General features: G+C 38.4%; 1 protein-coding gene across 3 annotated transcripts in view; it reads left to right on the top strand.

The window, feature by feature from the left end:
* ccdc40 (coiled-coil domain 40 molecular ruler complex subunit) overlaps nt 1-6321 on the top strand; it is a 68774-nt gene extending 62453 nt beyond the window's left edge. For all 3 annotated transcript variants that reach the window (XM_084128059.1, XM_084128060.1, XM_084128061.1), the window contains exons 19-21: nt 4878-5036; nt 5441-5578; nt 5930-6321. In XM_084128059.1, coding sequence (XP_083984185.1) covers nt 4878-5036; nt 5441-5578; nt 5930-6043 — 411 coding nt within the window. In that variant the 3' untranslated portion in view covers nt 6044-6321. The remainder of the gene's footprint in view (nt 1-4877; nt 5037-5440; nt 5579-5929) is intronic.
* Nucleotides 6322-16786: the final 10465 nt, after the last annotated feature.

Raw genomic sequence — 16786 nt, 5'->3', positions numbered from 1 at the left:
GTAAATATCACCATGGTAACTGTGTATTCACACCCTAGCAACCATTTAGAGCCACCTACCAACCATATTGCAACATATAGAAGCCATATTTCAGCTCCACAACATCGTACAGACATGGTTGTTGGCTCGTATGCAATCATGTACAACACCCTAGCAACCGAGTGGCGAGTTTTGCCACTGCAAGCACCACTTCACATTTTCTTCAGGAAATGTACATTCTAGTTGTATTTAGTTATTTCATTTAATTAACACTATCTTCTAACATTTAAAATTGTAAATATATTTTAACAATCATCAACCGTTTCAATCGTGACTTATACAACCAGTTAAATTAATGTAATTGAAAATATGAATTCAAATAAATTTACATTCTTTATTGTCACTAAAGCATATACACAAGTATCAAAGTGAAAGTCTTGGATGCAATTATGTTGTGACCGGAAAGACCAGAATCCACAAAACATTAACTGCATAATATACATGTAATGCACAGTATTCTCATGATATACATTACTATACAAAATGCACAATTACAAATACAGAATACATTTTAAAAATTCATATACATTTTTAATGTTGCAATGATTCTTTGAGCAGTTCCTGTTGCAGTACAAGTAACAAAGAAGTGACTGGACACAAGCAGAACAAGGATAGTCCACCCAAAACATGAGCATTCTCTCATCATTTACTCTCCTTCATGCCATCCCAGATGTATATGACTTTCTTCTTGACATAAACATAAACAAAGACAAAGATTTTTAAGGAAATAATCCATCTCTGTGAGTCCATAATACAAGTGGATTGTAACTCATGTACGTAAGACAGTTGGTCAGAAGTGATTTTTAATAGTTAAAACAGTCATATTATTAGTATTTTTCTTATCTAGCCTATTGTTTGACTTCAGAAGGCATTGATTCATCCACTGAGGTCGCATGGATTATCGTCACGCTCACTGTGTGTGGTTTTTAAAGCGTCTTTAGGACTCGCAGAGATGGATTACTTTCCTTACAATCTTAATTCGTGTTTATCTGTAGAAAGAAAGTAAAATGCATCTGGGACAGCATGAGGGTGAGTAAAATAAGAGAGAATTGTATTTTTGGGTGAACTATCCCCTCAACATTCATATGCTGTTGGTATGCTAATCCAAGATCAGCATAGATTAATAAGAATAAAGTGAAACCTCTTGTGTACTTGTGAACTATGTTTGTTTTAATCTAGAGGAAATTGAAATATTTGCTAGTTTATATTAAAATAAATCAGGTGTCTGAAGATCAAGATCCCAGTCATTCAAAGGTGATGTGTCTGAACAAAGTAAGATTATTGTCTGATAGGGACAGTGGATCTCTGGTACTATCACTCCATCCTCTGTGTCAGCATCAGAATTTTGTTTATGGAAAAGTTGCTCTACTTCCTGGAAAATGAGAGAGGAAATGTATTATAATCTAACAATACAAACTGCTTTGAACTCCCCATACAGTAACAAGTTGCAGACTTAAAATATTTATTATATATATATATATATTTTACAGTACTAAATATTTACCTCGGAGTCAAGCAGCATTTATCATCTGTAATACTGTTGTGTAACCAGTAGATGGCTGTATTGCCCTATATATAAACATATGGATGTGTATTCCCTAGTTGCTGGATGTTTTCAGTCATAATTACTTGCATGTATTACGTTTTTAATTTGGACATATATTTATTATTAAAGACTATTAAAGATTAAACATTTTTCTCAGAAATGTTCATTTGAAGTGCACTTTTTTTCATTATTATTAGTCAAATATTGACACAGAAAAAGCATTTTGTTACTCATACTAGATACATATAATAGCTTTATCAGTCATCTTTATCACACAAAAGTAATCAGAATAAATATTGCAACCAGGGCGATACTTCAAAATAATTGAGTGTTTACATATTACGAACAGAGACGTGGTCTGTGGTCAAGTCGTGTCTCTCCTCTTTCAAAAACTTTGCATCGCAAATTAATCAGCAATTGAGAAATTCAGGTTTAAATAGCTTTATTGGCATGGTAAAAAAGGCTTTACATTGCCAAAGTTGAATCAGGCAGTGATTGACAGCGCTCTGGTCCTATGGCATCGGTCATTGACTGATACAGTACAGAAGATACTGTACTCTAGCCCAATGTTGTTTGGGGTGGCTGGGGGGAAATATGATCTAATCGAAGACTGTAACCGAATGTAGATAAACAAGTCATGTAATGATTGGGCTAACAGTTAAATCAAGACAACACAGCTGTATAATGTTATGGGCTCTCACTGAGCTCTAAAATGCCTCTCCACCTGAAAAAAGCCAGTACTGTATTATAAATAGTATTAGTATAGTATTAAAAAAAAAAATCAGACTTACCACGAGTAGGCTAACGTTATCCATCCTCCTGATATAGCGACGATGACTATGATAAATATCATTCGTCTGTAGGCTACTATTCCTTCTATAAGAAATCATCTCAACAATATAGTGTAGCAGCAAATAAATACAGGGTAACACTTTAGAATACTGTATCTTACTTACTGCATAACTAATAAGTAATTATTGAAGAACTAATAGGTAATTATTCATTAACTACTTCTTCACTACTGTTAACTACTAAGGAAGATGTGTTAACTAATCAGTATGTAATATATTTTTATGATTGTGTTAAGTAACAGTTAGTTAATCAATAAATAATGAATTCTGTCATAACTCTTGAAGAACTACTACTAATTATCTACTAATTAAGGTTCAAGAAAAATAACTAAGAAGTAACTACTAATGAACAGTCATACAAAACTAACCTCAGATTAGTTTTTATATTTTATATACAGTACTGTGTGTGTCTGTTTTCCTCAGCATAGAATGCCATTGAGTAAATTCATGTTTGAGGCAATGACTGAGGGAAACTGAAAATATAGGGAACTTATTTGTAATTCATAAATAATTATCAAATAATTCTGCAGGAATTACTTAGAACCTGGAACAGTATTCTAAAGTGAGAATATAGGGAACTCATTAGTAATTAATAAATAATTATCAAATAATTATCCAGGAATTAGGCTACTTATAACCTGAAACAGTATTCTAAAGTGAACATATAAGGAAATTAATTAGTAATTAACAAATAATTATTAGATAATTCTTCAGGAATTACTTGGAACCTGGAACAGTATTCTAAAGTGAGAATATAGGGAACTCATTAGTAATTAATACAGAATTATCAAATAATTATCCAGGAATTAGGCTACTTATAACCTGAAACAGTATTCTAAAGTGAACATATAAGGAAATTAATTGGTAATTAACAAATAATTATTAGATAATTCTTCAGGAATTACTTGGAACCTGGAACAGTATTCTAAAGTGTGAATATAGGGAACTCATTAGTAATTAATACAGAATTACCACATACTTCTGACAAATCAAACTTACTGTAAAAAACACATTATTAACGGTATTATCTAAACCTTTGTAAAATAGATAAGTTATCATACATTATGATACATTTTGCTAATTAAATAAAAAGTTTGCTTATTTGCAGATCAATATATAGCCTAGTAAATGTCTGCACTTATCTTTCTTATTAGTGCTGAAGAATGACTAAAACTGGCTAGAAAATAAAATAAAAAACATTGATCAGTGCTTTTTACTTTTCAAGTAATTACCTTTGTACATTTACTAAGGTAATTTTGAAAATGAATAGGCCAATAGTTTATCATTTTACTGGAGTAATATTTTATTGGGTTATCTGTACTTTTACTCAAGTACTTGATTTGTGTACTTCATCCACCACTCCACTGCTAAAATAAAACGGTTTATTGTCACTGTGTATGACTGTTCATTAGTAGTTACTTCTTAGTTATTTTTCTTGCACATTAATTAATAGATAATTAATAATAGTTCTTCAAGAGTAATGACATAATTCATTAGTTATTGATTAACTAACTGAAACTTAACACAATCATACAATTCTATTACATACTAATTAGTTAACACATCTTCCTTAGTAGTTAACAGTAGTGACTTAAGTGTTAATAAATAATTATCTATTAGTTCCTCAATAATTCCTTATTAGTTATGCAGTAAGTAAGATACAGTATTCTAAAGTGTTACCAAATACAGATATAAACTTAATATCACTAAAATGAAATAGAAAGCTGCGATTACAGACGCTCACATCCACACATAAACACACCACTGACGTCTTCACTTCCAGGTCACGAAGCTGTCAATCAAAAGCTCAGTAACCAATGAGAACACACTGCTACTAGCCCCGCCCCCACGAGAGAAATGTGTCAGAACGGCGAACGAAAACTCAGGGAGCATAAACGAAAACTTCAGAAGCGGAAATGAAAACTCTGGAAGCACATTTGTAAGTTCAGATCAGCGATTGAAATATGAGAAATAGTTAGCAAAACATGCAGTGTATTAAAAACGAAGTCAAAAAATTTGCCTGCGATTTATTCTTTTTCAGTTTTAGAGATAATTTATTTAGTTTCAATTTATATTTTCATTAGTTTCTTGAAAAGCTACCTTCATTTTTATTGGCACAAGAATAACTCCATAAAATAGCAATGTAATAAGTGTGATAATTTCATATATATTCAAAATGTAAAAGAAAAATAATTTTAAGTTATTTAAGTTAATTAATAAAATTTAGCCATGAAAATGTATTTTTGTCTAGTTTCAGTTTTCCAAATATTTTGGTTTATATATTTAGTATTTATATATTTAGTTTCAATTAAATGTTTTTTCAAGTAATTTTTTGTGTTCAGTTTCATTTTATTTAATAATAACAGTGTATATGACCTTTTATTTTTTATTTTATTTTTTACAAAATATCTCTCACTGTTGTTTATTGTGTGTGTGTTCAGCAAGCAGAAGAGTGTGATGGTGTTATAGCTCAGCTGGCGGAGAGGCAGGGCTCTTTGACCTCCAGCCTCCGAGACAAACATGTGCATCTCAGTGACCTGCAGAATACCAGAGTGGTTCTCACCCAAGACCTTACTGCGCTACAAGAAGCCAAAGAAAGAGTCAGTGCATCCACCAACAGCATACGTCACACACTTGCGAACTGGACACCCAGTGGTGCCCCAGCCTTTTGGAGGCTCACAGCTTTATAAGCCCAGTTATATTATGGTTAAATCAACCTAGAGCAATTTTATTCCTCATAAACGTGGCATCAGAGCTAGTGTGTTTACATAGAGTTTATATTTACACAGATAATCACAATCGCAGAAAACATCGTATCACACATTTGAATGTTTATTCAATGCAAAATTCAATAAAAAAGACATTAACACTTGTGGGCAGGGGCTGAACGTACCAAAAGGTTGGGTTGGGTTGGGTTGGGTTTGCTAATCATGAGACAGGGGTCCACCTACTTCTTGTACAGATGCCTTAAACAAATACCCCCCTTTTCTTCTCTCTCCTGTAGAATATGTCTCGTCTGCCTGTGCTACAGGGTCGGGCGAAACACCTGCAGGCTGTTAAAGAGGGAAAGTACACTCCGGTGGCAAGTGGAGACATGGCATTGGAGCTGGCTACACAGAAACATGAAGAAAGATTGAAAATGGTCAGCATAAGATCCACTGAAGATTCTCTGATAAAGTAAATTAACTATATGGTACAAGCTGATTCCTGTCGCATCTGCAGCCAGTATGCTTGTTGATCAACATTTCAATAGCTGGTTAGCCTTTGCTTTAGAGTTTAGAACTTTCAGAGTTCCTCTGACATTCAACATTTAGATTTAGAAGCTTACGGCAAGCAAGGCAAAAGTTTTGTGATATTATCTGCATTATATTATCTATTAGCTGAAGTAAAACCAATGGGGCAAAGTGGAGAAAAGCAGAAGCTTGTGATTTCAAAAAACAGTAAAAAAAAAAAAAACGAATGATGCTAATTAATTCCTGCACTCTTATCTCAGGTCAGCACCATTATTCAGAATTTGGCTGAAGAGTATCAACACCACAGCGCTCTCCACAGGATCAACCTCACATTGGCAGAACACCTATACAATGGACTTCAGGGCCGCCAATAACCCTGAAATACGTATTACATGAAATAAAAGACATGTATGTACATACATACACATTTGGCAGCTCTTGTCCTGGTTAGTACGAGGTCTGGTTTATTATAATGACAGCGATAGAGACTGAATGTCTGTTATGGTAAGAACGTTTTTATCAAGAGGTGGGTGAAGGATGTCTTCAGATATAGCAAAACAGTCCATGTTAAACTAACTTTAATGAATCAGTGTAAACACAGTTGCAACCATATTTGTGATGGAGTATCTTGAATAAAATCTCTTTTGAACAATTTTCCCTAAATTTCTTATCACTTAACCATGATTTATTTAAATAAATAAAAAGATCCATAGGATATATACAAATGATAAGGGTCAAAGAGCATCTACATTAGTGCAATGGCTTCTGAAATAATCCTGAAACAAAACTGAAAGCTAAATTACATTAAATTAGAAGCTCACGCCACGGCAAAAGATTTGTGATATTATCAGTAGCCGAAGTGAAACCAGTGAGGCAAAGTGGAGAAAAGCAGAAGCTTGTGATTTCACAAACCAACAAAACAAGACTAATGATCCTGGGCGGAGCGAAATTAACCACAAATGACAGATGTACAATATTGTCAGATCCATGGAAATGCATTTTATTATTATTATTATTATTATTATACAATTTTCTTAATGTTGTACAATTCCTCAATAATTATTTTAAATGTGATTTGTTTTGGCATGCATTAGAACTCTATATTAACATTAAAGGGTTAGTTAACCCAAAAATGAAAATTATGTCATTAATGACTCACCCTCATGTCGTTCCAAGCCCGTAAGACCTCCGTTCATCTTCGGAACACAGCAAAAGACATGCTGAATAAAGTCGTAGTTTTTGTTATTTTTGGACCAAAATGTATTTTCGATGCTTCAAAAAATTCTAACTAACCCACTGATGTCACATGAACTACTTTGATGATGTCTTTATTACCTTTCTGGACATGGACAGTATACCGTACATACATTTTCAATGGAGGGACAGAAAGCTCTCGGACTAAATCTAAAATATCTTAAACTGTGTTCCGAAGATGAACGGAGGTCTTACGGGTTTGGAATGACATGAGGGTGAGTCATAATTTTCATTTTTGGGTGAACTAACCCTTTAATAAGAATATGCTTCATATGCTTAGTAATGTTATGTTCTTCTTCGCTAATACTGTATTCCAACTAGCAGCGCCCTGTTTATATTATTACAAAAATGTCTAAACAGCTATCTATGACACATGTAAAAAAAAAAAAAAAAAAAGTCTAGACAAATTTGACAGGACAACTTGGCACGTTTGTCTTTTGAAAGTAAACTAACAGATAATTAGGATTAGCAGGAGTCTGCTCGTGGATCGATTGCTCCGGTCTGCCTCGCTGTCTTGCTGCCATGTGGTTTGCATCTGTAAGCTCCGTATAGCTTTCCATTTTGAATCTCTATTTACTATCATTCCTTGTTGTTTATATCGCTAAATATATCGTACTCATCAACCATTTATCTGATAGTATCTAATTTTGTCTGTCACATTGATCTGACTTCGCTAGCTTTAATCTAAATCACTATCACTCGCAAAACGCGCAATCCTTCCGCTAGCCTGTTAATCTGCCATCCGTGTTTGCCGTCTTTTTTCTCTCGCGTGCTCGTGCCTTTTCGAGTCCATCAAACAACTGTGGTGAGTAGGATCAATCAACAAACACGGTGAGTCATTTCTTCTCCTATTATTGTCACTTGCACTTCATGTCACATGTATAGTATAGCCTTCTCTGTCAGCGCAGAGGGCTTTACATGATAAATGCAGGGAGATAGTCAGGCTGACGGAGAGGATTTCAGAACTAGAGACACACATCCCAATTTTAATTGAGGATAGTAAGAATGCAAGGGCTTTAGATACTGCTTTGGATGCGACTTGCTTAGTGAACTCTGTTCATTGTTTGGTTCCGGCTGTACAGTCCGTGCAGCAGGGCAACTGGGTGACCGTGAGACGCTGTAGTCGCGGGACAAAACACCGCTCTTCCGTTCCGATTACCATAACAAATAGATTCTCCCCACTCAGTGAAACACCCACTGAGAATCCTGTTGAAAGTGCCCTAGTTATTGGTGATTCTATTACACGGAACGTGAAAATAGAGCCACCAGCCACCATAGTCACATGTTTGCCGGGAGCCAGAGCGCCTGACATCAAAGCAAATTTAATCGTAAATTCTCTAAGATTATTATTCACGTTGGCATTAATGATGTTCGATTTCGCCAGTCGGAAATCACAAAAATTAACGTTAAAGAGGTGTGTGAACTTGCAACTACGATGTCAGGCACAGTAATTTGCTCTGGCCCCCTTCCTGTTCGAAGGAGTGATGAGATACTTAGTAGACTGTCCTCACTCAATGGCTGGCAGTCTAAGTGGTGTCCGCAAAATAATATAGGGTTCATAGACAATTGGAAAAGTTTTTGGGGCAGACCTGACCTGTTGAAAAGAGATGGTATTCATCCCTCCTGGGATGGTGCTGCTCTTCTCTCTAGTAATATGGCACATAGTCTTAGAGCTCAAACATGACAATCTGGGGCTCAGGTCAGGAAGCAGACAGACTGGCTGAACCTTACCGCCTACTAGCTGTCTCACGTCACTGAGGTCAGATAAATCCCATCACATAGAGAACTAGGAACTACAAAAAAACTCCCAAACCCATTTAAGGGTAAAAATTTGATTGATGTTCAACAAATAAAAAACAAATATAGTGCAGGTGAACAAATGATAAAGCTTGGGTTGCTGAATATTCAATCCCTTTCTTCAAAAGCACTTATTGTTAATGCTATGATTACAGACCATAACCTATATGTGCTGTGTTTGACAGAAACTTGGGTAAAACCAGAAAATTACATTACTTTAAATGATTCCACCCCGCAAGATTACTGCTATAAACACGAGGCTCGTTTAAAAGGAAAAGGGGGAGGTATTGCTGTAATTTATAGCAATATCTTCAGTATTACTCAGAGGTCTAGTTTCAAATATAATTATTTTGAAGTGATGGTGCTTTCTGTAATGTTATCTAGCGTAAGTGATAAATCCCGTTTGACATTTGTGCTGGCTACTGTATTCAGGCCACCAGGGCACCATACAAATTTTATCAAAGAATTAGCTGCTTTTCTATCAGAGTTAGTACTGGCTGCAGATAAAGTCCTAATTGTTGGTGATTTTAATATCCATATAGATCAGTTGTTCTCAAACCTGTCCTGGAAGACCACCAACACTGCACGTTTTCTTTGTCTCCCTAATCAAACACACCTGATTCAACTCATCAGCTCATTAACCCATGTGTGTTGTAGTTTTGAGTTCTGTTTCTGTGTTTTCAGTGTTTCTGTGATCGTTTTCCCCTGTCTTCTGTTGATTTTGGTTTAGTCCGGTTTTCCCCAGTCTGTCTAATTAGTAATTTCACTCACCTGTGCCCTGTTAATTTTCTTGTTTGTCCCTGTGTATTTAAGCCCTGTGTGTTTCAGTTTTCACTTGTCGGTCAATGTTTATGTTATGCTTTCAGTCCTGCTTTGAGCGCACGCTTCCTTTTTTGTTTGTATTTGCTAAAATTGAGAATTAAATCCTTGTTTCTTCATCCTCGAGTTCGCCTCCTACTTCATCCTTTCAGAAGCCTAACAGATTGACCGACCCAAAAAGAAGAAAGAGGATGGGGAGATTGATTGCGGGGTTCTTCTGCCCCAGAGCTCGTAAGCTGGTATCTAATAGTGCGGATCTGGCATTGAAGATGTTTGACCCAGCTTTCATGTCGGTCAGGAAAGCCTTCAAATATGCCAACCCAGCACTTCACGCCAGTCCAGCCGAGCCTGCACTTCACGCCCGTCCTGCCGAGCCTGCACTTCACATCAGAGCTGCCGAGACCAAGGCAGTATGCGTCGTGCCCGCCGCCCCTGAGACTGTGAGCGTCATGCTCGCCGAGCTAGAGACTGACAGCATCATGCCCGCAGAGCTTTTGTTTTCTCTTATCCCGCCGAGCTTGAAGCTCCCTTCGCCGCTGGTTCCGTCCAGCTCGAAGCCCTCTTCACAGCTGGTTCCGCCCAGCTCAGAGCCCTCTTCGCCGCTGGTTCCGCCCAGCTTAGAGCCCTCTTCGCCGCTGGTTCCGCCCAGCTCAGAGCCCTCTTCACAGCTGGTTCCGTCCAGCTCAAAGCCCTCTTCACAGCTGGTTCCGTCCAGCTCAAAGCCCTCTTCACAGCTGGTCCCATCCAGCTCAGAGCCCTCCTCGCCGCTGGTCCCATCCAGCTCAGAGCCCTCCTCGCCGCTGGTCCCATCCAGCTCAGAGCCCTCTTCGCCGCTGGTTCCGCCCAGCTCAGAGCCCTCTTCGCCGCTGGTTCCGCCCAGCTCAGAGCCCTCTTCACCGCTGGTTCCGTCCAGCCCAGAGCCTTCACCGCTGGTCCCGTCCAGCACCAAGCCTTCACCGCTGGTCCCGTCCAGCACAGAGCCTTCACCGCTGGTCCCGTCCAGCACAGAACCTTCTTCACCGCTGGTCCCGTCCAGCACAGAGCCTTCTTCACCGCTGGTCCCATCCAGCACAGAGCCTTCTTCACCGCTGGTCCCGTCCAGCACAGAGCCCTCACCGCTGGTCCCGTCCAGCACAGAGCCTTCACCGCTGGTCCCGTCCAGCACAGAGTCCTCTTCACCGCTGGTCCCGTCCAGCACTGAGCCTTCACCGCTGGTCCCGCCCAGCACAAAGCCCTCATCGCTGGATCTGCCCAGCACAAAGCCCTCATCGCTGGATCTGCCCAGCACCGAGCCCTCATCGCTGGTTCTGCCCAGCACCGAGCCCTCATCGCTGCCCTGCACCGAGCCCTCATCGCTGCCCAGCACCAAGCCCTCTCTGGTACCCGGGACTTTCCCCAAGTATTTTTTTGGGGGGGGGCTACAGGCCTCCGTCCTGGCCACTCGAGGGGCCACGGTCACCCGAGGGGTTCTCACCGCCGTGGCCACCCGAAGGGGCTTCTCCGCCATGGCCACCCGAGGGGTCCGCACTGCCATGGCCGCCCGAGGGGTCCGCACCGCCATGGCCGCCCGAGGGGTCGTCTCCGCCATGGCCGCCCGAGGGGTCATCTCCGCCATGGCCGCCCGAGGGGTCGTCTCCGCCATGGCCACGCCCATAGCCTGCTCCGCCGTGGCCACACCCAGTCTGCTCCGCCCTGGAGGCTTCCTGCCTTGTCTCCCCCGTCAGCCTCCAGGGCGCCCACCCCCCACCCCTTTTGTCTTTCTACGGCGCGAGGACGCGCCTACCGGGAGGGGGGAGTAATGTTGTAGTTTTGAGTTCTGTTTCTGTGTTTTCAGTGTTTCTGTGATCGTTTTCCCCTGTCTTCTGTTGATTTTGGTTTAGTCCGGTTTTCCCCAGTCTGTCTAATTAGTAATTTCACTCACCTGTGCCCTGTTAATTTTCTTGTTTGTCCCTGTGTATTTAAGCCCTGTGTGTTTCAGTTTTCACTTGTCGGTCAATGTTTGTTATGCTTTCAGTCCTGCTTTGAGCGCACGCTTCCTTTTTTGTTTGTATTTGCTAAAATTGAGAATTAAATCCTTGTTTCTTCATCCTCGAGTTCGCCTCCTACTTCATCCTTCTAGAAGCCTAACAATGTGATAATGAGCTGATGAGTTGAATCAGGTGTGTTTGATTAGGGAGACAAAGAAAACGTGCAGTGTTGGTGGTCCTCCAGGACAGGTTTGAGAACCACTGATATAGATAATGAAAAAGACGCATTGGTATTAGCATTTACAGACTTTCTAAACTCTACTGGAGTTAGACAACACGTGTCAGGACCTACTCATTGTCGTAATCATACTTTAGATCTAATATTGTCACATGGACTCAATGTTGATACCGTTGAAATTCTAACGCAGAGCAATGACATCTCAGATCATTATTTAATCTCATATATACTTAATTTAGCCAAGGTTGCAAAGCTGACTCTGTGTTATAAATATGGTAGAACTATCACTTCTGCCACTAAAGATTGCTTTATAAATAATCTTCCTGATCAGTTTCATCTCATCAGCATCCCAGATAGCTTAGAACTCGATGTTGCAACAGAAATGATTGACTCTCTCTTTTCCAGCACTTTAGACAGTTGCTCCATTGCGCTTAAAGAAGATTAAAGGAAATAGTCCAACACCGTGGCACATCGAGCACACTCGGGCCCTAAAGAGAGCAGCCAGAAAAATGGAGCGTAGCTGGAAGAAAACAAAATTAGAAGTTTTTCGCATTTCGTGGAGAGAGAGCACGATTGCCTACAGAAAGGCCTTAAAAACTACAACACTTTTAGAAGAAAACAAACACAACTCTAGGTATTTATTCGAAACAGTGGCTAAATTAACGAAAAATAAATCTCCAACACCAGACATTTCCAAACAGCACAGCAATAATGACTTTATGAACTTCTTTACTTACAAGATTGTTAATATTAGAGAGAAAATTATAACTATGCAACCGTCTACTACAGTATCACATCAGACAGTGCATTCTAGTCTCCCTGAGGAAAAATTTAATTCATTGTTTGCTAAAGGAGAGGAAGAATTGTCTAAACTCGTTAAATCATCTAAATCAGGGTTCACCAATCTCGGTCCTGGAGGGCCGCTGTCCTGCAGAGTTTAGCTCCAACCCCAATTAAACACACCTGAACCAGCTAATCAAGGTCTCACTAGGCATACTAGAAACTTTCAAACAGGTGTGTCGGAGCTGGTTGGAGCTAAACTCTGCAGGACAGCGGCCCTCCAGGACCGAGATTGGTGAACCCTGATCTAAATCAACAACATGTATGTTAGACCCTTTACCGACTAAGCTATTGAAAGAGATGCTTCTAGAGGTCATAGATCCTCTTCTTAATATCATTAATTCATCTTTGTCACTAGGATATGTACTGAAAACTTTTAAGTTGGCTATTATTAAACCTCTAGAGAATTAGTCAATTACAGGACGATCTCGAATCTACCTTTTCTGTCAAAATTAATAGAAAAGGCAGTATCCTCACAACTATGTTCCTTTTTACAAAGAAATGGTATCTGCAAGGATTTCCAGTCAGGATTTAGACCATATCATAGTACTGAGACAGCTGGCATTAGAGTAAAAAATTATTTGCTCTTATCCGATCGTGGTTGTATCTCTCTATTAGTGTTACTGGATCTTAGTGCTGCATTTGATACCATCGACTACAACATTCTTTTGAATAGACTCGAAAATGATGTTGACATTATTGGAATTGCACTAGCATGGTTCAAATCATACTTATCTGACCGTTATCAGTTTGTAGCAGTAAATTAAGAGATGTCATATCGATAAAAAGTTCAGTATGGAGTACCACAAGGCTCAGTACTAGGACCGTTGCTTTTCACTCTGTACATGCTACCCTTGGGAGATATAATTAGGAAGCATGGAATTAGTTTTCACTGTTATGCTGATGATACTCAGCTCTATATTTCTTCGCGTCTCGACGAAACTTACCAATTCACAAAATTAACGGAATGCATAGGTGATATAAAAATTTGGATGACTAGTAATTTCCCACTACTTAATTCTGAAAATACAGAGTTTCTAATTATTGGCCAAAACACCTCTGCACGTATTAACCAAGAATACTGTCTAACAATTGATGGCTGCTCTTGTCAAGTCTTCGTCGTCGGTTAGGAACCTGGGTGTGCTCTTTGATACCAATCTTTCTAGCATCTGTAAAACCGCATTCTTTCATCTTAAAAATATATCTACATTACAACATATGCTTTCAATGAAAAATGTGGAACAGCAGTGGTGGAAAGAGTACTGAAAATGCATACTTAAGTACTGTTACATTGCTGAAATAATACTCAATTACAAGTAAAAGTACTGGTGTCAAAAAATTACTCTTCTCAAAAACTACTCAGAGTACTAGTTACTTTTTAGCCGGCGATAGTTAATGTATTACCAATAAATATTCAATCAAATCATAGATCTATGTAGAAAATAGCTACTTTTAACACATTTTTACCTTATTGACAAAGGACATTAATTAGTGGTCATGATACTGGAATTTCTAACTTCAATATGACACCTTGAAAAATGTCAATATTCAGTATCATTTTCAATACCATCGGGAAAACCACCACATACTAAATATTTTAATATCTAAATTTTTGTCCATCCATTTTGTCAAGGCAATCATTATTTTCAAGCTTCAAAAAGCACAAAACTCACTGTAACAGTAATCTATTTGTATGGAAAAGTTTAATTCAAGTCTTCTGAAGAGACACATCCACTTTATATGATGAACAGATTTTAATTTAGGCTTTTTTTTTTTTTTACATATTTAAACATTGATCAATAACCATTACAATAATCTAACTTAAACATTTGCTCACTCTGTGTATTTGTCTTTACAATAGGGTAACTCTGTTGCAATTGCTCTCACACAGCACAAGAAAGCTTGATTTCAAACTGAACTGAATTTGCAAATAAGACAAGTAAACAGTCAGTAATAAAATAAGAACAAATAAAATAAATGACCTCAATACAGTTGAGGTATTCAAAATATGACAACACTGAATTTTTATATGCAGTGTGTGTTAAAGGGTTAGTTCACCCAAAAATGAAAATTCTGTCATTAATTACTCACCCTCATTTTGTTCCAAACCCGTTTGTGGAACACAAACGAAGATATTTTTGATGAAATCCGAGAGCTTTCTGACCCCACATAGTCTTCAGTGTAATTAGCAGTTTCAAGGCCCAGAAAGGTAGTAAAGACATCTTTAAAATAGTCCATGTTACTACAGTGGTTCAACCTTAATGTTATGAAGCAACGAGACAATATTACTGTGCAAAAAAACAAAAATAACTCTTTCAACAATTTCTTCTCTTCCCTTCACATCTCCAATGCTGTTCACATGGTAAACATAGTGCCGCGCTTCTGGGTTCTACGTCAGAATGCCGGCTCAGAACTCGTCGGTGTGCTCACATGATGCCTTTACTATCTTTCTGGGATAGTATAAAAAATATTTTAATTTGTGTTCTAAAGATGAACGGGTTTTACGGGTTTGGAACGACATGAGGTTGAGTAATTGTGACCCCACCGGCTAAAGTCGCAGAATCTAATTATGAGTTTAAGAGCATCAAAGTAGTCATAAAAAAGACACAAATAGGTCATGTGTGTTTATTGCTGTAAATGATAGATTATACCAAGGGTTTTGAGATGTAATACTCAAATTTTCATTTTTCATTCACATGGTAAATACTGAAATTAATGATTTTATTGACACTACGTTATACTTTTGCTGATTCTTATATCATTCGGTTCAGGAACTTCTTTTCTAACATAAGAAAGAGTAAACAGACCTTAATATCAATCCGCACGAGCGCCAATCAGGTCAACACTAGTTAAGCTAGCGCTATATAAATGCCGTCTGCCGGAAGCTAGTTATTTTAGTCGATAAAGTTTTAAATATGGATATATTTTTACACGAACGCATCGCTTTCTTTTAGAAGGCCTTTATTAACCCCCAGAGAGCTGTGTCGAGCACTTAAATCATGAATAGATGTGCTTTGATGGACTTCCAACGACAGACACCCATTCACTGCCATTATAAAGCTTGGGAGAGCCAGGACATTTTTTTATATAACTCATATATATAACTTTATATAACTAAGTTTAAATATAGACTAAAAATGCATCTCTTTTACCTGGCATTCATATAGAACATTATACATTTCTATTATTCTGATCAGTTAAATGATAGGCTGCATAAATTAGGTCATCCGGAACCGGGGACACTTCCTATAACACGTTACATCATAAGATCATAAGAATGGCATCTACGCTAATGTTAGTCTTTCTGTTTATTCCGAGGTTTACTGAAGTCAGCGGGATCCGGGCCGTATCCAGATCAGATGGTGGACCTGCGCTTGGACCCATCCACAATGCATCCCTGAAGTGCCAGCCTCATCAGCCCTGTGAAGGCCTCATCGACACAACAGCCATCTGCACTGATCCTCGACAAACTCGTCTACATACCGGCGTGATGACTCCGACTTCCGACCAGATGGAACTGGATAAATATTCTGAATGTTCTGATCCAGTCTGACTTCTGACCTGTAATGCTGCCTGAATCATAATCATATACTGTTTGTTCATTGGCCAGAGGAGAACTGGCCCCCGACTAAGCCTGGTTTCTCCCAAGGTTTTTTTCTCTATTCTGTCACCTGATGGAGTTTTGGTTCCTTGCCACTGTTTGCCTTGGCTTTTGGCTTGCTTAGTTGGGGACATTTAATATTTAACAATATTACTGATCTGCCTTACTTAAGGTGGACAATGACGCAATTTTCTTCTAGAAACAAACTTTGTTGTATTTTTTCATGTTATCACTGTGAAGCTGCTTTGATACAATCTGAATAGTAAAAAGCGCTATATAAATAAAGGTGACTTGACTTGACTAGGATTACGATGGTATTATCAACATCTTCAATTCAAAACCCAGTCCACAAGAACATAAAACATAAACAATCTAATCCCAAACTTTTGAATGGTATTTTTTACACACTTATTAAATAAAACAGTATATCAAAATTAACAAGAATGAACAAAGATATATTTATACAGGTTTATTTCAGTTGTTAGAGGCAATGATGTATTCATTAAAACATCAAGAGTTTGAACAACTCACTGAACAATGTAGACCAATGTTCAGCTCCAACCCCAATTAAACCTGATCTAGCTAATCAATGTCTTACTAG

Source organism: Abramis brama (assembly GCF_963993115.1).
Source record: "Abramis brama genome assembly, chromosome: 11".
NCBI lineage: Eukaryota > Metazoa > Chordata > Actinopteri > Cypriniformes > Leuciscidae > Abramis > Abramis brama.
The sequence above is the reverse complement of the archived record's forward strand: the minus strand, read 5'-3'. Positions and strand labels throughout refer to the sequence as shown.